The following is a 26,768-nucleotide window of genomic DNA, read 5'->3' on the forward strand; positions in this document are numbered from 1 at the left end:
CCCCAAATCTGGCCTGGCGTTTACGTGGGACATTCAATGGAATAGCATTACCAGCACAAACTCAGGCATTTGGAAAGGTCAAGCAAAGGCACTGTCTCAGAATAGCAGCGTATTGGCAATTTTTATCAAGACACAGCTAGTTACGAGGGAGGGTTGGGAGTTGGGACTTCTGGGACTGATACGAACTCCTGTGTTCTCCCCTCCGTCTGAGTTCTCAGGTCGGGCGGCCGGAGGATGACAAGGGCCGTCAGGGACTTTCTCTATGCCCAGAAGGTGCAGCGCCCCGTGGAGCTCTACTCTGACTGGCTGAGTGTGGGTCACGTCGATGAATTCCTGAGCTTTGTCCCGGCCCCCGATAGGAAGGTACCACTCCCCAGGTGACGTTTCTAACCAGCCCTTCCCTCCCTTCCAGTCAGGCATGGTGCTTGGAGAGCATTCTTCATCTGCGCCTCTGGAAGCAATTTACAGAGGTTGGGAAGCATTCCTCCCATTTGATTGATGCGGAAATCGAGGCACATGGGGAGGGGAAAGTGACTTGCCTGAGGTGAAATGGTGAGTCTGTGGCAGAGCTGGGAATAGAAAATGCATCTCCTACCTCCCAGTTTGGTGCCCTACCTACTAGACTGTACTGTCTCCTTTTAGAGGGGGAGAAGTCACAGAACATGTGTCTATAATAGTTACACTCTTGCAGTAACTTAGTCTGTAAGCCACATGGATGTACTTTTGGCTGTGTTCCTGTTATTTTGGGCTTGCATAATCCTCTCCACACATACTCTGAATTCCTCTAGTGCCTTTCACCTGAGACTCTCGATGCTCTCTGTATACATCAAATAAGCCCCGCAATCCCTCTGTTAGGATGGGTAAATAGCATGGCCATTTTACAGATTAGGAAAACTGAGGCAGAGGAAGCGACTTGTCTGAGATGACACTCTGACTTACCTCAAGGGACAGCATCATGTAATAATAACAACATATATTTGTAAAAGAAAGTCTCTTTGCCTCTGTTACCTGATTCTCTTTGGGACACATGGCTGCATCCTGATTCTACGATCACTTCAGCAGAACCAGGCTCGTTACGCTTCTGGTTCCAAATGCAGATTTTCAGCCCAATTGCCTTTCATTTTTCTCATGCTTCCATGGGCAAAAAAGCTTCCAATTCCCTGATATTCCACTGTCTCTCATGGGGCGGGAGGGGAGAGGCAGAAATCACACGAAATGAAGAGGAATGTTCTAGGAAGTTTGGGTTAGATGCACATGGTTTTAATTCTAATGTATATTTCAGCAGTGCTGAAACCTCCCCAACTATAGTTGGGGGCCAGCTGTACCTGTGCAAGGTGACAGATAGTCCTGCCCCAAATCATACACAGTCTAGATAAGGCAGGTGGGGTGGAATAGACAAGTCTGCAGGAGAGCTGGGGCTAGAACCCACGTCTATTGCCTGGTCGATTGCTTGGATGTACTAGACCACACAGCCTCATGTGGGGGTCTTTTTTGGCCCCAATTTCCCCACTGCTGCTTCTGTTGGTTCAGCTCCCCCAGAGATAGCAACAGTGGCCACTCTAGTGTAGACAGGATTCCGGCAGCCATTGGTGTTCTCACCATGCTCAGAGCAGGTCTGCGTAAGGCAACGCATCAAGTGCCGGTGAACACCAGTTCCCCAGCTACAGGAGCCCTCACACCATTGTGTCACCAGTGAGGCTGAACCAGTGAGATGAGAGATCTCGGAGGAAGAAGTCTAATGTAGACAAGGCCAGACACTGACTGACTCTCTCCGTTAAGGGTTTCCGGCTGCTCTTGGCCAGCCCCGATGCCTGCTACAAGCTGTTCAAGGAGAAACAAAGAGAGGGGAACGGCAACGCGGTCCAGTTTGCTGGTGAGTGGCTCAGTCAGGACGCCTTTGGCACTCACAGAGGCCGTCGGGTGGTTCTCACTTGCTGTATTCCTTTCCTCCCAGGGCTGGATAATGTGAAGACCATAACAATAGATGAGATGCTGGCTGATAAGACCCTGAGGAGTGACAGTGAATACGTGCAGGTAGGAGTGGGGAAGAGGGAAGGCCTGAAAAAGACCCCAGTAATACGAAATGCAGCACCCTAGAAGTCCTATGGCTCCTCCCTTACTGAAGGAGCATGCATCCTCCTGCAGCTTGAGCAGATCAGCTCATGGGCTTTGTCCCAGAATCACCTTGGATGTGATCCATGAAGAGGCGGAGGTGTGACTGTGGGCATGAAGTTCATGAATTCCACCACATGCAGAGGGTCAGCCACCCATACTGAGTAATGCTCTTCATCATCATCACGGCACACCCCAAAAGGAGGTCGTCTCCTTGCAGATCAAGACCACCCCGGTTGTTCTCTAGCTAAGTCCTTAAGATGGTCTAGTTGGATGGTCAGATTATGTCCATCTTCTCAAATTAACCTCAAAATTCCCCATCTCCTCTGTGACTCAAGGTGCCTAGGGTAGCCCACACTGAAAATGCCAAAGTCAGGGCAGGCTGCTCCCCGAACTGGTGGTTAACACTGTAGTTGGACTCACCAACCAGTCACAAACTGTGCTCCTGATCCCCCACACTGGTTATCAAGAAGCCAACCAAAAAGAAATCAGCCCCCTTTCTTGCATTCCGGTCTCAGGCTCCCAATCAGCAAATAGGTCCAGTAAAGTGAGAAGTTATTTAAAACTCTACTCACTATACAAAATGTTCTTCTGATCCCCAAAGGGCCAGCCGTATTACCAGATCAATACTAGTTTAGATCTTACCCAAAATACCACGCTGCCAGCCAATCCTTTTGTATCTAAAACTAAATGTTTATTATAAAAGAAAGGAAAAGAGAAGAGAATTGTTAAATGGTCAAAGCAATCAGATACATAATATGACTTCAGAGTCCATATATCAGGTTCATAGCAGCATTGGTGAGTTAGCTGGCTTGTAAAGTCCCTCTGGGACACACCCAAAGCTTGGATGAGTCTATCAGTCCTTTGTTCAAAGCTTCAGATTGTAGAGAAGTTACTCCAGAGGTGAGACGCAGGAGTGAAGACAAAATGGAGAAGAGGCAGCTGCCTTTTTATATCCTTTGCCATGTGGCTTGAAAATCCTTTGTCCCAAACACAAACTCACAGCACACGGGCATGGAAAAGCTCTTGGTGTCCCTGTCCGCAGGCATGTCCTTGTCCCTACATGTCCTGCTGACTCATAGGGGTAGCTCCTGGCTTCTCAATGGGCTCATTGTACAGCTGATTGTCCTTGGTGGGCCAACAAACAGGCTAGATAGTGCTGATGCCAATCTGTCTGGGGGCATCAGACAGATTGCAAAACACAAGTTTGAGACACAGCTATATCACACATATTTATAACTTATGATACAATGATGATACATACCTATAAACAAGATGATCATACTTAGCAAAGCATAACTTCTCCACTGATACCGTACATGGCATATCTTGTAAGATTCATAGCAATTTTGTAATATTGGTATCAATAATATTATAAATGGCCATACAGCATCACATCCTCTCCCTAAAGACCATATATGTGACATGTCTGAGGGAGAGAATCTTTTATAGCAAAGCGAGGGGAAATTTCTAGTGGATAGCAAGTTACAACCTTCATTGCTGTAACAGTGGCTTTAGAACAGGTGCTGTGTAGACAGGAGAGCAGAAAAGTCCAGGGAAGACCAGCTGCAATGGAGCAGTGGTTTAAAGCATCTAATGGTACGAAAGCAGCAGAGAACATGGTATCTGGTGTCAGGGGGCCATGCGTGACAACATTCAGGTGGGGTCCCAGTGCGGACGGGGGAGAATGAGAGGCTCCAGGGGTCCTGATCCAAAGCTCATTGATCTGAACGGGAATCTTTCCATTGAACACAATGGGCTTTCAATCAGGTTCCTCATGGCGTTGCTATGTTGTGTCCAGTTGCTTCAAGCTGAGAACAGGGATGGACTGTACAGTGATTCCTGACAACATCTAGAAGGGGTAGAATCTTTGCCCTGGGAAATTAACTTATCCCAATAAAACTCCTCCTCATACAGAATTACCTGCGCGTTTGTCGCTGCAAATCACTAGCAGCAGAAATACAGTGCCTTCGCTCCACTCGTCCCAACTGGCCCGTAGTCACCTCCCTCCTCGCCAATCCTTTCTTCCCCCAGAGCTGCATTGACTGGAATCGACATGCCCTCAAGGAGGAGCTGGGACTGACTGAGCAAGACATCATTGACATCCCTCAGTTGTTCGTGTTGAACAGTTCTCGAGCGGACGCTTTCTTCCCAGACATGGTGAGGGGACCGTCCTGCTCATGCAGTTGCTTCTCATTTCTGTCCCATCCTCTGCATTGCCCAACAGGCTCCTATTCCCCACTTTGCTTCCCCCTGCCAAGCACTCAGTCCTTATCTTCCATAATGTCCCTCTCTTCCCTGCCTTTCTCCTTCCCCCTGGTGACCTCCTGGAACTCATTCAACTCCCATGCCGTCAGAGAATGGGTCTCAGACAGGAAGCAAGACCTCTCTGCTAAATGCAGGAAGGTTGAAAGCAGAACTGAGCAAATGACAGATTTTTCAGTTCTGTGGTGATTTAGAAAAGTCAGGGGGAAAATCGTTTTGGGTCAGACCAAAAAGAAAATTATTGACGTTTTCAGCAAAGAGTAAACAACAATGGTTGAGGGGTTGAAGGAAACATTTTGTTCCACTCGAAATGTTTCATTTTGATTTGGATCATTTTTTAATTTTTGAAAAACAACTTAAAAATAAAAGGAAAGGAAATTTCAAAGCAAAGGGTTGTTTCACAATGAAAAATGGAAAAATTTCCATAGGGAAAAAGGCAAAATGAAAAGTTTTGATTTGGGGGGGAATTTAAGATTTTTTTTTAAAAAAATGAACAATTCTGTGAAATCAACACAAATCCATAAAACATTTCAGTGTCACTGAAACTACATTTTTTAGTTTAAAAGAAGTTTTGGTCGAATAATTGACACCAGCTCTAGCTAAGAGGATAGGACACAAGCCGGGGTTACACGTAGACCACTGAGGAGATGCCCTGTTTGGGACCACGTCTGGCTGTTGTATGTTGCACAGTCCATCTGTCCCTTTTCTCCTGGCTGCAGGTGAACATGATCGTCTTAGGGAAACACCTGGGCATCCCGAAGCCGTTTGGGCCAATCGTCGATGGACGGTGCTGCCTGGAAGAGAACGTTCGCTCCCTGCTGGAGCCACTGGGCCTGACCTGCACCTTCATCAATGACTTTTTCTCCTACCACACCCTCTTCGGGGAGATCCATTGCGGCACCAACGTCCGCAGGAAACCCTTCTCCTTCAAGTGGTGGAACATGATCCCCTGAGCAGAGGAGGTGAAGCCCCAACCCACTGCTCAGCACTAACGAGGGAACATGGGACCAAGTTGATTCTAACAAACTCTGGATAAGGGCTCCTGGAATCTGGCAATCTAAGAAGTTTTGTAAATAAAGAGAACACCATCCAAGGAAGCCCTAGACCCTAAGTTGGAAGCCCTAAACCCTAAGCTAGAAGCTCTATCTAGCATGCCATTCCTTCATTCCTCTAACACACGGTCCTGCCACTGCAATTAGAGCTCAGGTGCTCTTTAGAGGTGCATGCTAATCACAGCTACACATACATAGTGGTACATAATGCACAGCTGCACGGCTCCATTATTCTTCTGCATTTTAATATCCACCACAAACTCACCACCTACAGCGGATCCTGCTTCAGAGCTTGGTGTTTTAGCCATAAGCCTGGTCTCCTCTCCCCCACCACAGTCCCTACCCTGTATCAGTTTCAAAACCTACTAATGTTCCAGTATTATAGTCATCTATTAGGGAGGCCGAACTAGGGAGCCAGGTCTCTTATTCCCAGCTCTACAAGTGACCTGCTGTTTGATCATAGGCAAGTCACTTCCTCTCTCTGCGCCCATCTGTAAAATACTTCCCCTCCTTCATATGGGGCTTTGAGATCCAGGGCTGAAAAGCCCAATGGTCATGCAAAGTATTATTTTTAAACTATATATCTGGATAGCCAAGGAGGAAACGTTTTTCCCCCTAACTTCCCTGGCAGGGCAGTGATTTTTAACTGTCATCAAATCTCATTAAGAGTTTGCACTGTTTCTGGCTTGGTGTTGCAGAAAGGCTGCTTAGGGCAACACAGTACATGACCGTGCAGTCAGAATGTGGGCATTTCAACTGGAAAGCATCCAGGGCTTTCTCCAAATGTCTCCTGTTTCCCATGTATTCTTCCATGTTGAATTTTGGATGTTGTAAATTGTTGGTAAGAGCTAATTTATTAATTACTAACTTGCCTCGAGTGTATTTGCACCTTATCGACGCACAGCATGGATTATCAACTGGATTTCACTCAAGACCTTCAAGTGCAAAGCACAATTCTCTGCCACTTGAACCACAGTATGAGCTCCATCAGCTGATAGCAGTAGTAAGCTATTACTGTGACACTTTGGGGGTTCACCCACACCAGTAAGGGGTTGTGTTGCCAGCCTCCCTGTAGGCCGGGGTACCTCTGTGCTGTGCTCCTTTGGGTCAAAGCCCTGACCTAAGCAGCACTATAACCTCACCGTGGCTTCTCCCAGAAGTGACCCCAACAAACCTTCCAGTCCAGAGTCGCCCCCAAACCATCTCCCCTGCAGAGTCCCTCTGCCTGGACCCACACAACAGTTCTCGAGTTCGCTGTCTTCAAAGAGACAGAGCCCACCCCAGCCTGTTAGTTTGGCTGAGGACTCACACTAAGATACAGCACTGAGCTGGTTTTGTCATAAAACAAAAATAAGTGTATTAACAAAGAACGGAGGCGAAAGCGATGACGAACGCGAGTGAAAGAGACCGGGAAGGTTACAAACAGAACACACTTCCTGGCGAGTAAAACCTCGCAAGTTACAGTCTTTGCCTCCCCAGTTTCCTCACCTACCTCATGTTCTCAGCATCCCTGGTCCTCCAGACTAGGGGTCCCAATTCTGACTGGCTCGAAGGGTGCCGCACCCATCATGTCCCCTCAGTCATGGATGACAAAATGGCTTTTGCCTCTGCTTGTATCTTCCCAAAGTTCAATTGTTGCTTTGCTTTTTACTAGTCACCACCTAAGTTCCCTCTCAGGTGCGTGGCTGTGCAGGAGGCCACCAAGGGCCGTGCATTTAACTCCCCCAAGCCTCTTCCTCCCAGCTCTGGGGCTGCGGCGGGGAGAGGCGCTCTCCCCTGGCCCCAACCCTGGAGAAGCCGTGGCGGGGAGAGACGCTCTCCCCCAGCCCAGGTGCTGCTGTGAGGAGAGAGAGCTGGGGGGAGTCCTCTCTCTCCGCTGTAGCCCCAGGGTAGCCTGCACCCCATACCCCTCATCCCTGGCTCCACCTCAGAGCCCGCACCCCCAGCCAGAGGCCTCACCCCCCCCAACACACCCAATCCCTCTGCCCCAGCCTGAGCCCCCTCCCGCACCCTGAACCCCTCATGCCTGGCCCCACCCCAGAGCTTGAACCCCCAGCCAGAGCCCTCACCCCCTGCACCTCAACCCTCTGCCCCAGCCCTGAGCCCCCTCCCACACTCCGAACCCCTCAGCCCCACCCCCACCACACATCACCTCCATCTTGGTGCAGATAACAAAACTCATTCCGCCCATGGATGGAAAAATTAGAGGGAACATTGGACAGTTGCTAGTTTTCCTCCACCACAAACCCCAGTTGTTCCTGGGGGGGGGGTGCCACCTCCATCCCTCGTTGCGGGTGCTCCATGGTCATTTCCCCCCAACTTGCTCACCTGACGGCTTTGTTTACCTTGCATGCAAATGTGCTTTTCATTGTCTCAGGTTCCCCCGGCTTAGTTTACACTGGAGACACAGAATCTGTGAAACCACATTCCTTGGGCTTAAGCCCTGTCTGCCAGACACATCTGAGGAAGGATTGCCAGCCCCTCTCTCTAATTCGTTATGCGCCGCTCAGACGCACATCACACAATAGTATGAATGGCCAGCGCGTTACCAGTCGGCCTTCGACACATCATACGATACCTTTTTGATTCAGATGATGACAACAGCGAGTTGGGCAATGAGTGTGCCAGGCCTGATGAGAGTTATGGGGTGCTGGGCCCTCTGACACTGGGACTCTCTGGGTCAGTTATCCTCTAGGTTGCTGCTCCACTAGAGAGGGGCATGACGCGCCTAGCCAGCGTGACACACGTCTCTCTGCAGGAGAGCTGCACTCCGGTTCAGACGGGTGCTCAAGGGAGGAATTGAAAATGGGACCTCCCAGGACCGGCTGCTGGGGACAACACTCATTTAACAGCAAGCTCCTGCAGGGTGTTATAGCCTCCCTCTCACTGAACGGGCCCTAAATCACTGGATGCACCGTGTGCTTCAAGCCATTTCTCTGCCTTTATTAAATCATCTCCATTCCCAGGCAGCCTCAGAAGACAGAACTCTTGCTCCCCGACAGAGACTGGTCCGCCCTTAGCAACATCATGCGGGGGGCGGAATTGCAACCCTGACTGTTGTACAAGTCAATTGCTTTCAGGCCGTTTCCCCAGGAGAACGAGATGCTGCTGCTTTAACTGTCCTGGATGCAATCCTCACAAGGAATTGTTCAGTACAATTTGTGCAGGTCCTTTCAGAACCCCTGGAATTTTGGCATCAGTTTTCCAGTGAAAAAATGCCTACCATTTCCAGGATGCTCTTTCGGGCGTGACACCCTAAGTAGTCTTTCCACTTTAGCTATCCAGTGGAGTTGCTTTAGATTAGCAATGCCCCCACCCCTGGAGTGCTGGGCACCACAGCTGCAGAGCCCCCAGCCCTGGAGCACCTGCTGGGATGCCTCAGCACTCCCAGCGCTGGGTGGGTGGCTCTGGCACCCACAGCCCCGGAACGGTGGGTGGGCCCCAGCGCCAGGTGGCCCCAGCACCGGCCCTAGCTGCCCTAGGACCCGGGCCGCAGGCTGGCCCGCCATAGACCCACCCCCAGCCCCAGCCCCCTTTGGGGAAGAGGAGCAGCCTGGGCTGGGGCTGTGGGGGAAGAGCGAGAAGCAATAGGGGTCCTCGGGGCGGAGCATGGGCAGGGCCATGCCTGGCTGTTTGGTGAGACTCAGCTTCCCCTGGCCTGCGATACCCACTGCCCATGGCACAATTCCATGTCACTGGTCCTTGTTGCAGTGTGAGGAGGGCTTAGCTAATTGAGCCAAGACTGAAGGACTCTTGACAAACTGGCTGAGCTTGAGCGTGGTGGACCAGAGCTGAGTCTGAGATCTCACTATAGGCACATTTCAAAGCACCGAAGTCATATTTTCAAAAGTAACTTACGCAAGTGGGCCCAGATCCTCAGAGATATTTAGGCACTAGTCCAAGTCCCATCAACCTACAAGGAGACTTAGGCCCTATTTTCAAAATTGTCTTGGGCACTTAGGAGCCTAAAACACTTTGGTGCCTTTGAAAACTTTATCCTAAATACCTACGCTCCCCCCAGCCCACATTCAGGCCTCTGCATCCCAAATGCAGTCGCTGTAGAATTCCACGCCAGGCTCTTCTGTTCTGGGCAGTGTGCTAAACGCTCATGATGTTACTGCTTTCAACTTGAAAGCATCATTAAGTCCAGCACATGAGCTAACCATAATTAATTGCTGCTGGGGTTATTTTGCCAGGGATCAACCCCCATTGTGAGGCAATAGGTCATTGGCTATTAGGTTGCACAAGGTCATTTCCCAACAATAAAAGTATAAACCAAAGAAGTCGGAATCTGAGGCTTGCTTTTAGTTCGGTACAAATTCAGTCCCATGCTTTGCTCCCCAAAACACCAGTGCACCATAGGTAAGACATAATTGTTGCACACACACACACATTGAGCATGGGCCCACGAACTCTTGAAATGAAGTGGCTCAGACGGGGCACCCAAAATTAGTGAAAATGTAGGCCTAATCCTCTCTGTGCCTCAGTTTCTCCATCTGTAAAATAGGGATAACAGCACTGCCTCAATTACCTCCCAGGAGTGTTGGGGCTTAGTAGAAGATGTAAAGCACTACATGACTGCTGAGAGTTATTGTTGTTACAGTTTTATAGGCAAAATTATAGACATGTGCAAACATATACAGACGCCCCCCCGAATGAGCTCCATTGCAGTGAGTGACCAAGTTTGTTCCAGGAACATGCTAAATATTTTAAGATGCTGGCTCTTCTTACATCCGCAGTTTCTGTTTCCTTGGTGTGCAGGTATGTAAAAGAACCCTATAGTACATGGACAGGCAGGCACCAGAGAGGATGCTGATCTACTCCCAGCCCTGGAAATCGGCAGTACCTTAGATAACAACTGGTGTTTCCCCAAGTTAACCTGTCTCTCTTTCCTCCCATTCTTTCACCCCCTGCTGATGCTGCTGACCTCTAAACAGCTGATCACAGCAAGCAGAGTTCTGCTTGCTTCACAACCTGTCCCTCCAATCACCAAGCAGAGATCCTGGAGGTGGGATTACATCTATCTCCAGCTAATCACAGCCTACCGGAGAGAGAGAGGAGGGGTGGGACACTTGGCCCATGCCTTTTAATCTGATCTTGCTGGCTCATCTGCTGTAAACAGAGCAGCACAAGAAAGACTGCAGCTGAAAGAAGAGTACAAACATGTCCCAGCAAAGAACCATACGGCTATCCTTGCAGCAGCATACTAGCATGGTCTATGTGCTGGGCACAGAAATCTCCATTGACATACAGGGGTAAGAAATGCGAGCTTTAATTGCTGGCGGTTCTCTGATCATTTGGCTCTTTACTGGTGTCAGCTTTAAATGGATACTGTTCCCTGGGTTGGGGAAGGCAAGGGGTGTAGCGCTGGTAAAAGTAACTTGGAATGAACTCAGCTAGAAATATGTTGAAAATTATACCCTGGGTGCCAGCAGCCACATGTCAGACTGGGAATGACTAAACAGCTAAGGGAAGTGGTATTTTCTACTGGGCTCCAGATGCGTGTCTGTCTAAAGTCAGGGGCCAGATCCTCACTGGTGCAAAGTGGCTCGGCGCCCCTGAAATCAGTAGAGCCGTGCGGATCTATCCCAGCGGAGGCTCTGTTTGGTATGCTCCTCACATGTACTGTTTGCGCATGCATTATTGTTAGGGATGAACGGCTTGGCTGCAGAACTCCGAGATTCTTTGTGATGCCCAGCTCTCCGCTGGGAGTGCTTGGCTTCTCATACCAGTGGCGTGGAGGCTGAGATCGAGGGAGGGGAAATTTTGCACCCGCTCTCTGGGATATAATGTGGCTTCCTCACTCCAGCACCCTATTTTGTCTGGAGTGAGGAAATTCACGGAGTTCATTTACTGGCACTAAGGGACGAGGAGAAAGTTCAGAGGCAGAATGGTTAAGTGACTTGCTCAGAGAGTGGAGCAGGCTAGTGGCAAAGTCAGGCATTAGAATGGGAACTCTTGAGTCCCTCCTGGTGGTAGAGTACATAGGGCTGCTTCGTCCAGGGAACTCTTTGCCATCACCTGAGATTGTATGTGTAAGATCTTTAGGGGAGGGGCTGTCTCTTCTTATGCGTATGTACAGCCCCTAGCACAGTGGGGCACCGATCCCAGATGGGGGCCTCTGCATGCTACTGTAATACAGATACTTAATAAATGAATCCGCAGCATCTCCAGCAGTGCCATCTTTTATTATTTGTATTATGGTAGCCCCTGGGGTTGGGAAGGCAGGGGGAATTATCCCTGGTTCGATACCCAGGGCTGTAGGAAATCAGGTAAAGTTGCAAAGAATACATTGGACTTGAAGGTGGGGTGAGATCAGAGTGCAGAGCTCCAGGTTCGCCTCCCTATAGACACCCACCTGTCTTTATCTGTTATCCTGCAATGTCCCTCCCTCTTCTTCCCGAGAAGTCTGAACCTTTGTAGTTGCATGTTGCAACTGCTGCTGAACTCCAGGCTTCCCGGGGCAAGGCCCGTCTGCAGTTGAGTTTCTCTCCCGGGGGAAGCAGGAAAGATCTATGTTGTATCACACTTATCTCCAGGTGTGACTGTTCGTTATCAGGGAGCAGGTGACCTGAGGCATCCCAGACCTCAGCCAGAGATGAACAAAAAGCCTCTGACAGCTATTATTCAACATCGGTTGCCTGGCAGAAAGCCAGAAGTTAAATAATGGAGTGTCTCTCTGATGCAACTTCTTGCTGCCACTTGCAGGCACACAGAGAGTCTAGCCAGCTCCCCAGCCTCATGCAGAGCTCCAAGGCCAGCTCTTTGCTGCTGGGTGGCTCCAGGGATGGGATACTTTCTTGGTCACTGTGATGCTGGCAGACCAGGTGCCAACTCAGGTCAAGGCCCTTAGGCCTTACCTGAACACTGACAAATGCATCGCTGGTAACCAGTGTGGCTCACCTGTCTTAGTGTTGTTATTCTAGGTATTAGAATGATAAACGTGTTTAGACTTTATGAAGTGCTTGTAAGTTGCTGCCTGCATGAATCTCACTTACAACAGCTGTATCCCATGCTTAAGTAAGGCTGCGAGTTTGTCCCAGAGGTCACGGACTCCGGGACTTGCCATGACTTCTGCAGCGGCTGGTGCTCTTGGCTCAGGGGCAGCTCAGGCAGCCTCTGCGCCAGGCATACCGGCAGCTGCTGGGGCAGTCTCGACCCATTGCGTCCCCCCAGCAGCAGTGTTTGGCTGTGGGAGGGGGCAGGGGGTTGGAGCACCGGTCGGGGTGAGGCGGGCTCTGGCCTGTGCTTACCCGGGGGGCTCCCTGAAAGTGACAACATCCCCCTCGCTCAGCTGCTAGGCGGAGGCGTGGCCAGGCAGCTCTGCGCACTGCCTCCGCCCACAGCGCTGGCTTCGCATCTCCCATTGGCTGGGAACCGCAGCCAATGGGAGCTGCGGGGGCGGTGGTTGCACACACAGGCAGTGCGCAGAGCTGCCTGGCCACCTCTTTGCCTAGCAGCTGAGCAAGGGGGATGTCACCGCTTCCAGGGAGCCCCCCTCACCCCGTCCCATGCCACAACCCCCGACTTCCTCCCACATCCAAACTCTGCTGCTGCTGGGGGCGGGAGAGGCATGGAACCAGGTAGGGAGCCTGCTGGCTCTGCCAACCATGCCCCCCCAGCATCAGCAGGGGTCCCGGGCCAGCTTGCGCCACACCCATGAAAGTGCATGAGTAATTGTCCCATCAGCTTGAACGAGCACCAGCGGGGGGCTGGGGCCGCAGGCCACCCCCCGCATCCTCTGCCCCCCCAAGCAGCCGGGCCACCCTCCCCCAAGTTTTATTCACTAGTATTTTTAGTAAAAATCACAGACAGGTCACGGGCCGTGAATTTTTGTTTATTGCCTGTGACCTGTCCGTGACTTTTACTAAGAATACCTGTGACTAAAATGTAGCCTTAGTTATAAGGTAATAGTTAAGTGCTTGCTCTGAAACTGGAAACCTCCCCAGTCAGGAGAGGAGCATTACCAAGTGTGAAATACCAGTTTGCCCCAGGAGGCATTATCTCCTGCCCAGTGAAAGAAGGCCCATCGACACCACACGAACCATTGTGAGACATCAGAGGACAAAAGACTTTGTGAATTGCTTTCTCTACACCCATGAAAGTGCATAAGTAATTGTCCCATCAGCTTGAACTCTGGGGGAAGGGGATAAAAACCCCTGGCAGGAAGAAACTGGGTCTTTATGGTGCTTGGACTTTGAGGGGCAAGGATTTCTAAGCATAAGCAAGGGATCCCCAGTACTTGGCCTGGGTTAGCCTTAGAGGACTTATAGAGCTTGGACATAAGACTTACAGCAGCTTCTATCCCCTTTTGAACCCGAAGACTGGCACTCATTGGTATGTGTACGTTTATCGTATTTACAAGGTTAAAGAACTCATTTCTTTTTCTTAGTTAATCGATCTTCACATAGTTTATTATAGGATTGGCTACAAGTGTTGTCTTTGGAGTAGGATCTAAGGTGCAATTGACCTGAAGTAAATGATCAGTCCTTTGGAACTGGGAGTAACCTGAATATTGTTGTGATTTTTGGTGTAAGGGATCACATATCACAAAGGTAGGTTTATCTGGGTGGCAAGATAGATAGGAGTACCCAAGGAGACAGTCTGTGAGTACTGAGAAGTTCACACTGGATTTGTGAAATCTAAGTATAGAACTCATACCCAATTTGTGCTGTGTGCCCTGCTTAACAGTCTGCCCTGAGTTGGCACTCATGCTGTCTGGAGCCACTCCAGACAGCTTGACAGTCACTGTTTCAAATCCAGTCAAAGAAGATTAGAAGTTGTTAGTATGGGTAACATGCTGGCTAAGTGTGTTGTCTTCCTCCAGTGCCTGATTCATAGAGATAAAAGCCTTCTACTGCTACCACATAGTGGAAGTACTCCTTTAGGTCACATGGCAGAGACCAGTGTCTTGGAGCTAAAGAAGTGGGGTTCAGTCTCCACAGACACCCTTTTGGGTGGGGGGATCATTACACATCTGATGGCTGTTTGGTAGCCTATTTGAATTGAGCACAGTTCATAGGAGACAGGTGTCTGTCAACACTGGCACCCTTGTTCGTTTTCTCAGTGGAAGGGCCAGGGACTGAATGGCCTATGGTCACTGAACTCAGTCTCCTCTTGTCCTTAGGAAGGGTCTCCCCAGGACAGTGCTGATGCATGTTGGCAGGGCAGCGTACGGGAAGTTCACCCCATTGCGGCCTGAGATGCATCTGCTCTGGGAACCAATCCACTCCTGCTTTCCTTCCCCATTCTCATCCTGCAGCCAGTCTTGTTGGACCACAATCCAGTCCCCGACCTTCATCATCGCCATCATGTATATTACAGTAGCCCCTAGCGGGCCCAGTTGAGACTGGGGCCCCTCTGAAGGGAATGCACTCACCATGACAGGGCCTCTATGGGGCCAAGCATGGCATAGTGTCTTTTTCCCCATCCTGTGCCCCCTGCTGACGGTCTCTCTGGTCCTCTGCCTCTTCCCACGATTGGGCCCTCCAGTCATGTCATAGTTTCGTCCACTCCTTCTGGAGTAACAAAGTCCCACCAACAGAACTTCACTGTTGTTATATCAGGTCTCTGGTCCCAATTCTGGGCCCTGTGGTCCTTGTGCGCCCTATGCTCAGGGGTTCCAGTCATCCTTTGTCCCCTTGTTCAGCCTGTGTCACCATCTCAGTGGCTGGTAGGGAAATGCAGGCCCTCACACTACACCAGGTTCCAGCTTGGGGATCTTATAACCAGTTGCCCAGGTCTGCTCAGTCCTACACGTTGCTGCTACTTCCTTGGGCTTCTTCCTACTCAGCCTCTCTCAGGTCTTCTCCCCACAACCTCTGTGGGCTCACCTGGCTCTCACGACCCCAAATTAAAGCATAATCTTGAACCCACTGCCACCCTCCTCGGGCTTGGCCTTTCATGCCTTCCTTCACTGAGCACCTCCCTGGCCCTCCCTGGAGGCCTAGATCCTGCCCTTTTATCAGGGCTTATTGCTGGAGCCTGTTCCACGCCTAGCAGCTGCTTCGTCTCTCCTGGCCTCTTGCCAGACTTCCCTACTCAGGATACAGTCCCAGGGCCTACTCCTCCCCGGGCTTTCTCCTCACACATTCTCTCAGGCCAACTGATCATGTCGGCAAGAGCAAATGGGACAAATGCCCACTATTGTCAAAAAAGTCCAGACAAGGCTTAAAAAAGGGACTGTCCTGGCCAAAACGGGACATACGGTCACCATAATCCTGCCCCAAATTGTTTACAGTCTCAATAGTCAAAGGATTATGCTCCCCTACCTTTACAGCTGGGGAAAGTGACACACAGTGAGAAATACATGACTTGCCTAAGGCCACACATGGGGTCGGTGACAGAGCCAGAAATGGAAGCCGGATCTTCTATATCTCAGTCCTGGGGCCTGAAACATAAACTAACTTTTAAATCCCAACGAGACTCTGTAAAATCAGGCACTCACTTGATTTCCTGTCTCCTCCAAGCCTGCCGTAATGGCTCCTCTTCACTGAGACTGCAGCATACACTCTGTGAAAGACCCTGCTGGGAGAGCAGTGTGCTTCCTGCATTCTCTCCCCAACCCTCCATATGAACAACTTTCAATCTGCTCTTCCTAGAGCTACTTGGCCCCTCTGTTTCCATCCCTCTTCTGGCAGCAGCATCCCCCTGGTTCTGTTGTGGTCACAGGGCCTATCTATTTACCCTCACAGTGAGCTCAACTGTCAAAAGTCAGTGTAAGGTCATAAGATGTCACAATCACCTCCTACAACAGATGGGGATGGGGAAAGGGAGACAGACTGGATTGGTCCAAACAAAAAGGCCGATTGCTACAACTTTAGGACTGTGTTAGGATCAAGTCTGGTAAACAAGAAAAGTGTGAAACCAAAAATCAGTGAACCAAATGTGGTGTGTTGGAAACGAGGCCTAAATGGTGGACCAGATAATGAGGGGATGGGCCACTCCGCCCACCACTCCCTCTGTGGGACTTTCAGAAAAGAGACATTGGGAGAGAAATTGGCTAGTGGAGCAAGCTTCACCATCATGCCTGCCTCCCCCACCATCTCCTGGGACCTTTGTCATCCTGATCCTGAGAGATGTCCTGACTGGACTGGACCAGAGAGAGGGACCCAGATGACATGGCTACCTCCACCAGCTCCAGCTGAATTCCAAACACCACCTGGGATGAAACAGGATCAAACTTTAACAACAGCAACACTTCCAGCCCATCTCAGCTAACTTCTCTTTTGCCCCAAAGGACAGCGATTAGCGTTTCTGATATTAGCTGAGAGACTGTCTAACAAGGGGTTTTTCTTCTAAAAACTCCCTCCAGCTCAAGGAAAGGGAACAAGGGATGTTGTTAAAAAGAAAGGTTTATTTAATACAGTACATTTCAGATGCTTTAACTGTCCTTTTCCTATATCTTTAATAAAGGGTTGAAAGGATTTCTAATCATAGATTAGATTAGATTAGATTTTGGGGGGAGGGATAGCTCAGTGGTTTGAGCATTGGCCTGCTAAACCCAGGGTTGTGAGTTCAATCCTTGAGGGGGCCATTGAGGGGACAAAAATTAGGGATCGGTCCTGCTTTGAGCAGGGGGTTGGACTAGATGACCTCTTGAGGTCCCTTCCAACTGGGATATTCTACTACTGTGATTCTAATAGTGTGTTTGCCGTGGTACTAAGCAGACCGAGGTCTCTGTGCACTAAACTCCGAACCTTGTTTAATGCTGCTTAATGTTGGACAGTGACTGGATGATGTTAACGCCTTTGGCCCATATAGTCCATCTAAATAAATACATCTCCTCCACAGGCTGTCCAGTTGCTCAGGCTCATGGCTTCCTCAAAGCTCTTTATGTTACATGCTGCAGATGCGAATTCCCTTTAGGCAGCTATTTGGACTTAAATGCAGAAGGGGAGCCCTGCCTGTGTTAGGGGAAGAGAGGGCAAAGTGTTAGTCTCTAAGGTGCCACCAGTACTCCTTCTCAAAGTGTTTGAGTTGCTCTTGTGTTTCCTTTTCCCTGTGCTATCTCACGGTTGTACAGCAGGGAAGTAGATGGGCTAATAGTTTTATAGTTGGCTCAGAGAATGGCTTGGAGTGTCACTGATGCACACCATAAATTTAGAGCTCAGGCTGTCCTTGGAATCAGAGGAAGGGAGAGAAGCTTCACTGTTCTGTAACTGCATCCGGTAGCTTGGTGGACCAGCCACCACCAGGCCTTCAGGAAGGGGGAACGGGGGGCAGTTCTGGGTGTGACTGGCAAGTGGCAGGATTGCCAAACTGAAGAAATCAAGCACCAGGTGATGTGGAATGCCCTCAATTAGAGCTGAGTGAATCATTGTTTTTTTCTGTTCAGTGACCCAACTGAAAAATCCCAGATGCAAGCTGTTGGAGTTTCAAACTGAAACAGAACTCTTTTCTTGGTTTGTTTTTCTTGCTGAAACAAAACAACTGAAAAAATACTTTGTTTGGGTAGAAGGAAACATTTTGAAATGCTGGTTTTGAAGTGACACCTCAATTAGAAAATGTCAATTCAAAAGGACCCGGCTTCTTTAAAAACAAAACGAATTGCAAAACCATTCAAAAGAACCTGGTTTATTTCAAAGCAAAATGGCAAAACGGTTCGTTCAGAAAATGCTGACATGAAAATGGCTCAGAAACCAGATATCAAAGATTAAGAATCCCCAGTGTATTTTTTCTCTTTCATGATTTTTATGAGTTTTGGGGGCTAACTCATTAGTTTTTAAGCACTTGGGGTTGGCAACACTGCACTATGGCGCCTTTGCTAGATGCAGCATGTCCCAAACAAGAACAGGGAACTTCCTGGAAAATACCCACAGGTAGAGGCTAAGGGTGGTAGCTGCATTCCTTGCCTGCCAGACTTGACTACATCCCTGACAGACCCACCTCACATCTTGGCTCTCCTGTCTTTAATCATCTTTGTGCCCCGCCTATTGTGAGTCTTCGTAACAGTTAATACCCCAGTCTCTGGGGCTGGGGCTGCACGGTGGGGAAAGCTTTGCTAATCCTTATCTACATAGGCAGCAACATACTGGTCACAGATTTTTGTGATGTGATCTCTTGTTTGTTCAGTGCTTGGTGACTAACACTTGGCTGTTCCCTCTGTGTCAGCTGGAAAAACAGTGGACTGACATGAGTTTGTCATGAGTTCTCAACCACGGAACCAACCGTCCTCGCTAATCATAGGATACCAGAGTTGGAAGGGACCTCAGGAGGTCATTTAGTCCAACCCCCTGCTCAAAGCAGGACCAATCCCCAACTAAATCATCCCAGCCAGGGCTTTGACAAGCCGGGTCTTAAAAACCTCTAAGGGTGGAGATTCCACCCCATCCCTAATTGAGCAGCATGAATTGGCACGATGAAGTAGCTGTGTTCAGCCAGGCTTTTCCTCAAGTGATAATCCTTATAACAAGGAGGCAGTCCCTCCTCCAAACTCTCCTTTGCTGCGATGCCCACAAAAAACTGGACAATGGTTAGGCCACTGCTGTGCGGGGACCACTGCCAACATGCTGACCAGTGCTGTCTCAGCGTTTCCTTGTACTCCCCCGTCTGTTTGTATCCGTCTGCTGGTTTGTAAGCCCCTGGGGGCAGAGACCATCTTTTTGTTCTGGATTTATCCAGTGCCAGGTGCAACTGGGTCCCGGTCTGTGACTGGGGCTCTTCAGGGCTATGGTAACCCAAGTCATAAATAATAAAAGGTGAAGGAAACAGCCTCTCAGGTTGGGACTCGGCTCAGGGCTATGAGCTTTGGGAACGGATTCGGACCTTCCCAAGGCATCCCCCCAGCTCTGCGCCAGATAAGGGGAAAGCTGAGCTGGGTTTAATCCCTTGTTTGTTGGGAACCAGGTAGGGCTACTGGCCATTGTCACCTCATGCAGAGGGTCACCAATGACTGGGGCACTTTCTGCTGAGGTGAGGAGGATGTGCTGGGAGAACTGCCTTTGGAATGCCTGTCTCCTTCCTGACCCTGCACTGCCAAAAGGCAGCACAAGTCAGAGCCTGCCATCAAGCAGGCAGGTTCCTCCATCCATGAAGGACGGCTGGGATAAACTTGTTCTTTCTGCTTTACTGATTAGCAGGAAATCTTAACTCCACCTGTTTGGCAACAGCTTGTTTCCTGGGTCTGCTTCTGGCCAGGTGTGACTAATTCAAAATGATCAGGACTAATGACTAAAGGGGGGAGGGGTAGCTCAGTGGTTTGAGCATTGGCCTGCTAAACCCAGGTTTGTGAGTTCAGTCCTTGAGGGGGCCATTTAGGGATCTGGGGCAAAAACTGGGGATTGGTCCTGTTTTGAGCAGGGGGTTGGACTAGATGATCTCCTGAGGTCCCTTCCAACCCTGATATTCTATTCTATTCTATAATGACAGGTGTCAGAGTAACGGCCGTGTTAGTCTGTATTCGCAAAAAGAAAAGGAGTACTTGTGGCACCTTAGAGACTAACCAATTTATTTGAGCATAAGCTTTCGTGAGCTACAGCTCACTTCATCGGATGCTTATGTGGAAAGTGTAGAAGATCTTTTTATATACACACAAAGCATGAAAAAATACCTCCTCCCACCCCACACTCCTGCTGGTAATAGCTTATCTAAAGTGATCACTCTCCTTACAATGTGTATGATAATCAAGTTGGGCCATTTCCAGCACAAATCCCAGAAGTCACCTACTACAGGACAGGCCTAACAAAGAAAATAACAGAACGCCACTAGCCGTCACCTTCAGCCCCCAACTAAAACCCCTCCAACGCATTATTAAGGATCTACAACCTATCCTGAAGGATGACCCAACACTCTCACAAATCTTGGGAGACAGGCCAGTCCTTGCCTACAGACAGCCCCCCAACCTGAAGCAAATACTCACCAGCAACCACATACCACACAACAGAACCACTAACCCAGGAACCTATCCTTGCAACAAAGCCTGTTGCCAACTGTGCCCACATATCTATTCAGGGGACACCATGACAGGGCCTAATAACATCAGCCACACTATCAGAGGCTCGTTCACCTGCACATCCACCAATGTGATATATGCCATCATGTGCCAGCAATGCCCCTCTGCCATGTACATTGGTCAAACTGGACAGTCTCTACGTAAAAGAATAAGAGAGTAAAAGAGAGTGGTCACTTTAAATAAGCTATTACCAGCAGGAGAGTGGGTTTGTGTGGGGGGATGGGGGGGGCGGTGAGAAAACCTGGATTTGTGCTGGAAATGGCCCAACTTGATTATCATACACATTGTAAGGAGAGTGAACACTTTAGATAAGCTATTACCAGCAGGAGAGTGGGGTGGGAGGAGGTATTTTTTCATGCTTTGTGTGTATATAAAAAGATCATGTACACTTTCCACCGTATGCATCCGATGAAGTGAGCTGTAGCTCACGAAAGTTTATGCTCAAATAAATTGGTTAGTCTCTACAGTGCCACAAGTACTCCTATTCTATTCTATGTTTTCTCTTGAAGAGGTTTGCATGGCTGCCACAGGAAGGATCCTCACCCTAACCACAGAGACCGTGACTCATGGGAGTTAACAGGAAAGGTGGATGCTGAATGACAAGCTAGGGCTCCCAATTGTGACCGGTGTCCTCTGCTCCTGATGGCTCCAAGGGGCCATTCTGCTGTCACTGGTTAGGAAGGGGGTTGAAAACATGCGTCTGAATGATTGAATTGAATGCATGGACTGGATTGTCTCCGGTCAACCAGAAGTGCTCTGCTTTATGGCATGCCTTCAAGTCACCAGGGCCTGATGAAATACATCCTAGAATACTCAAGAAACTGACTGAGGAGATATCTGAGCCATTAGTGATTATCTCTGAAAAGTCATGGAAGACAGGAGAGACTCCAGAGGACTGGGAAAGGGCAAATATTCTCTTTTTTATAGATGGCACTATAAGGACAACCCAGGGAATTACAGACCAGTCAGCTTAATTACAGTACCTGGAAAGATAATGGAGCAAATAATTAAGCAATCATTTTGCAAACACCTAGAAGATAATAAGTTGATAAATAATAGTCAGCATGGATTTGTCAAAAACAAATAGTGTCACACCCAACCTAATAGCTTCCTTTGACAGGGTAATAAGCCTTGTGGATGGGGGAAGCAGTAGACGTGGTATATCTTGACTTTAGTAAGGCTTTTGATACTGTCTGGCGTAACCTTCCCATAAACAAACTAGAGAAATACAACCTAGATGGAGCTACTACAAGGTGGGTGCATAACTGGTCGGAAAATCATTCCCAGAGAGTAGTTTATCAGTGGTTCACAGTCATACTGGAAGGGCATAACAAGTGGGGTCCCACAGGGATCAGTTCTGGGTCTGGTTCTGTTCAATATTTTTTATCAATGATTTAGATAATGGCATAGAGAGAGTACACTTACAAAGTTTGCAGATGATAGCAGGCTGGGAGGGGTTGCAAGTGCTTTGGAGGATAGGATTAAAATTCAAAATGATCTGGACAAACTGGAGAAATGGTCTGAAGTAAATAGGATGAAATTCAATAAGGACAAATGCAAAGTACTCCACTTAGGAAGGAACAATCAGTTGCATACATACAAAATGGGAAAGGACTGTGTAGGAAGGAGTACTGCAGAAAGGGATCTGGGGGTCATAGTGGGTCACAAGCTAAATATAAGTCAACAGTTTAACAAGGTTGCAAAAAAAAGCAAACATTATTCTGGGATGTATTAGCAGGAGTGTTGCAAGCAAGACACGAGAAGTAATTCCTCCACTCTACTCTGCGCTGATTAGGCCTCAACTGGAATATTGTGTCCAGTTCTGGGTGCCACATTTCAGGAAAAGATGTGGACCAAATTGGAGAAAGTCCAGAGAAGAGCAACAAAAATGATTAAAGGTCTAGAAAACATGACCTAAGAGGGAAGATGGAAAAAACTGGGTTTGTTTACTCTGGAGAAAAGAAAACTGAGAGGGGACATGATAACAGTTTTCAAGTATCTAGAAGGTTGTTACAAGGAGGAGGGAGAAAAATTGTTCTCGTTAACCTCAGAGGACAGGACAAGAAGCAACGGGCTTAAATTGCAGTGAGGGCGGTTTAGGTTGGACATTAGGAAAAACTTCCTGCCAGAGTGGTGAAGCACTGGAATAAATTGTCTAGGGAAGTTGTGGAATCTCCATCATTGGAGATTTTTAAGAGCAGGTCAGACAAACACCAGTCAGGGATGGTCTAGATAATACTTAGTCCTGCCAGGAGTGCAGGGGACTGGACTAGATGACTTCTCGAGGTCCCTTCCAATTCTACGATATGTGAAATATTCAGCAAGCTTTTTGTGGTCCCAGGTTCAATTCCTTTCTCTGCCACAGACTTCCTGTGTAATCATGGGCAAGTCACTTAGGGGATCATTTTTAAAGTGCCTAAGTCTCTTAGACTCTGATGCAGAGCTGGGCAAATAACTGATTTTCGGTGCATTGGCAGTTCTGAAAAAAAAATGGTTGAAGTCGAACGGCATCTGAAATGTTTCAGATTTTTCCTTGAATTGAAAAAGTTCATTGCAGGCTTGTTCCAGAGCAGGGATTTGGAATGTGGGTCTCCCACGTCCTAGGTGAGTGCCCTAATCACTGAGCAATCTCCTACCACCATTACCGCCTCCTTCACCTTGTCTGGCCACTTTGTGAATGGCTCAAGCTAGTCATGTCAAATTTGTCAATGCTTTCCAGTTGACCAAATCTTAATTTTTCCTCAAATAACTATTTGTCCCAGCTTTACTGGGAGATATTTGTCTCAGATTTATTCCTAGGTCCTGGTGATTTTTAATGAGATGTAGGCTCCTAAACCACTTAGGCACTTTTTGGTCTCCCTAAGCCTCAGTGTCTCTGAGACCCTTAATCTCTCTGTGCCTCAGTTCCACATCTGTACATTAAAGTCTGAGATGCTTACCAGATGGTGATGTCAGCCATAGAAATCCCTTAGATTGATAAAGACCCATGTATTCCTACACGCACCCTTACACACCCCAGTCCTCTAACCCTGCTCAGGAAACCACCACATGGAATAAGGCATTTACAGAGCATAAGAAAGCATTGCTAATTCCAACCACAAGGAAAGGTATCGGTGGGAGTAGCGGGTTTATAGGAAGATTTAGTACCACTCTGCAATGTGGTATTACCAAAGTCTATTCCTATAACCTGCCACAACTGTACCCAGAGAAATGGGGAATGAACTTGTCAAAAGTTAGGGCAACTGCACCTCTAATCCCCCTTTGAGGTCCCTCGAGGGCACCCACTCCTGGCTCCTCAGCCATCATCTTTCTTGGGTAGAGACCAGTGTCTCTCTTCCTCCTAATTGGGCTTTTTCCAGGCTGCAGAGTTCCCTGTCTATACCATGATATCCCCAGCAAGCCAGATTGCTTTAAATGGGCCAGCGTCTGCACTTCGCTTTCTCTTAGCCCTGGTCTGCACTGCGGGGGGGGGGGGGGCGAAATCGATCAAAGTTACACAACTTCAGCTATGTGAATAACGTAGTTGAAGTTGACGTACTTAGATCGACTTACCGTGGTGTCTTCACCGTGGTGAGTTGACTGCTGCTGCTCCCCCATCAACTCTGCCTGATCCTCTCGTGGTTCTGGAGTACAGGAGTCGAAGGGAGAGCACTCGGGAGTCGATTTATTGCGGGTAGACTAGACGCAATAAATCGACCCCTGCTGGATCGATCGCTGCCCACCGATCCGGTGGGTATAAGTAAGCACCTTTATTTTTAAGGTGAAAGCATTACAGAGAAAACCTATTAAGATAATAAAGATCCTGCAAATGTGCTAATAAGCCTACCAAAGATCACCCCCCAACTCCGGCAGGGGCTCTGGTAGGAGGCAGTCCTTCAAACTCCACCACATGGGGTGGTTACAAGTTCATAACAGCCTTAGCTCAGAATTAACACCACCATGAATAGCTCAGGCTATGTCCACACTACAAATCACTTTGGTGCAACTTACATCGCTCAGGGGTGTGAATAATAAATGCTCCTGAGTGACGTAAGTTACACCGACTAAGCGTCAGTGTAGACAGCGCCATGGCAGTTGGAGAGCTTCTCCTGCTGACATAGCTACCACCTCATGTGAAGGCAGGAGTTATGAAGCCAATGGTAGAGCTCTCTCTTGTCTGCTTAGAGTGTCTTCACCAGAAGCATTACCATCAGTGCAGCTTGCGCTGCTGCAAATGATGTAGTGGAGACATAGTGTTAATCTTTCCTTTATACAGCTTGGGCCCTTGACCTTGAGATTCCAAGAACAGGCAATCACCAGACAATGATCTCCTTCTCAGGACACAACTTCCAAAGGCTGGGTTTTTGCATAACCAGAGGTAGGAATTTGCATTCAACTCCCTGTAGAGATTCCCCAGGCAAACCACTTGACACTATTTGTCCCCAGAGCCCATTGGTATCTGGCACGTTGTTCATTACAGTACTTTGAAGTTCATAACACTTCCCAGGATTCAAGCCCCCTCTGCCTTCTACGGAGAGGCTACATACAATCCCAACCCACAATAATACATAAACCACACGTAAAATACATTGAATGCAATAGACCCCAAACACACAAACTTAATTCAGTAAGGTTTCCTAAGACTATTGCAGGAAATTGCCACGTCTGTCACAGAGATGATTGGTAAAGTCTCCAAGTATTTTTCTTCGGGTGTAAATGAATTGGCTGATCCCTACCTAAAGCTTTAGCAAAGCTTTTGACACGGTCTCCCACAGTATTCTTGCCAGTAAGTTAAAGAAGTATGGGCTGGATGAATGGACTATAAGGTGGATAGAAAGCTGGCTAGATTGTTGGGCTCAACGGGTAGTGATCAATGGCTCCATGTCTAGTTGGCAGCTGGTATCAAGCGGCGTGCCCTAAGGGTCGGTCCTCGGGCCGGTTTTGTTCAATATCTTCATTAATGATCTGGAGGATGGCATGGATTGCACCCTCAGCAAATTTGCAGATGACACTAAACTCAGAGGAGAGGTAGATACACTGGAGGGTAGGGATAGGATACAGAGGGACCTAGACAAATTAGAGGATTGGGCCAAAAGAAATCTGATGAAGTTCAACAAGGACAAGTGCAGAGTCCTGCACTTAGGGCAGAAGAATCTCATGCGCCGCTACAGACTAGGAACCGAATGGCTCAGCAGCAGTTCTGCAGAAAAGGACCTAGGGGTTACAGTGGACGAGAAGCTGGATATGAGTCAACAGTGTGCCCTTGTTGCAAAGAAGGCCAATGGCATTTTGGGGTGTATAAGTAGGGGCATTGCCAGCAGATCGAGGGACATGATCGTTCCCCTCTATTTGACACTGGTGAGACCTCATCAGGAGTACTGTGTCCAGTTTTGGACCCCACATTACAAGAAGGATGTGGAAAAATTGGAAAGAGTCCAGCGGAGAGCAACAAAAACAATTAGGGGGCTGGAGCACATGATTTATGAGGAGAGGCTGAGGGAACTGGGATTGTTTAGTCTGCGGAAGAGAAGAATGAGGGGGGATTTGATAGCTGCTTTCAACTACCTGAAAGGGGGTTCCAAAGATGATGGATCTAGACTGTTCTCAGTGGGAGCAGATGACAGAAGGAGTAATGGTCTCAAGTTGCAGTGTGGGAAGTTTAGGTTGGATATTAGGAAAAACATTTTCACTAGGAGGGTGGTGAAGCACTGGAATGCGTTACCTAGGGAGGTGGTGGAATCTCCTTCCTTAGAGGTTTTTAAGGTCAGGCTTGACAAAGCCCTGGCTGGGGTGATTTCATTGGGGATTGGTCCTGCTTTGAGCAGGGGTTTGGACTAGATGACCTCCTGAGGTCCCTTCCAACCCTGAGATTCTATGATACCACCCATTCCCCCCGCACCCAGTTGTGTGTCAAAAACTTGATCTAAATTGAGGAAATATTACATGAGTGAATATGTGTAAATAGTTAATGGTTCTCATGGATATGTAGCATAGTCTCAGGGTTTTGTAGGCCTAGTAAGACTACTTGTGCACTGTAAACCAGTGGCTCTCAACCTTTCCTGACTACTGTACCCCTTTTAGGAGTCTGATTTGTCTTGCGTACCCCTAAAGTTTCACTTCACTTAAAAACTACTTGCTGATAAAATCAGACATCAAAATACAAAAGTGTCCCAGCTACACGATTACGGAAGAGTTGCTGATTTTCTCATTTTTAACCATATAATTATAAAATAAACCAATTGGAATATAAATATTGTATTCACATTTCAGTGTATGGTATATCGAACAGTATAAACAAATCGTGGTATGAAATTTGCATTGACTTCACCAGTGCTTTTTATGTTGTCTGTTGTAAAACTAGGCAAACATCTAGATGAGTTGTACCCTTGGAAGATTTCTGTGTACGC

The 26,768-nt window shown here is 48.3% G+C and overlaps 2 protein-coding genes across 2 annotated transcripts in view; both read left to right on the top strand.

The window, feature by feature from the left end:
* LOC140900210 (protein-arginine deiminase type-1-like) overlaps positions 1-5,330 on the top strand; it is a 39,032-nt gene extending 33,702 nt beyond the window's left edge. Inside the window, exons 12-16 of the mRNA XM_073317066.1 lie at positions 219-363; positions 1,780-1,873; positions 1,955-2,034; positions 4,147-4,272; positions 5,097-5,330. Coding sequence (XP_073173167.1) covers positions 219-363; positions 1,780-1,873; positions 1,955-2,034; positions 4,147-4,272; positions 5,097-5,330 — 679 coding nt within the window. The remainder of the gene's footprint in view (positions 1-218; positions 364-1,779; positions 1,874-1,954; positions 2,035-4,146; positions 4,273-5,096) is intronic.
* A 5,152-nt stretch (positions 5,331-10,482) lies between these two features.
* Positions 10,483-26,768, top strand: part of LOC140900069 (protein-arginine deiminase type-3-like) — a 42,500-nt gene continuing 26,214 nt past the window's right edge. Inside the window, exon 1 of the mRNA XM_073316642.1 lies at positions 10,483-10,684. Within this exon, the coding sequence (XP_073172743.1) occupies positions 10,593-10,684 (92 nt within the window). The 5' untranslated portion in view covers positions 10,483-10,592. The remainder of the gene's footprint in view (positions 10,685-26,768) is intronic.

This window comes from Lepidochelys kempii, chromosome 18 (genome assembly GCF_965140265.1).
Source record: "Lepidochelys kempii isolate rLepKem1 chromosome 18, rLepKem1.hap2, whole genome shotgun sequence".
Lineage (NCBI taxonomy): Eukaryota > Metazoa > Chordata > Testudines > Cheloniidae > Lepidochelys > Lepidochelys kempii.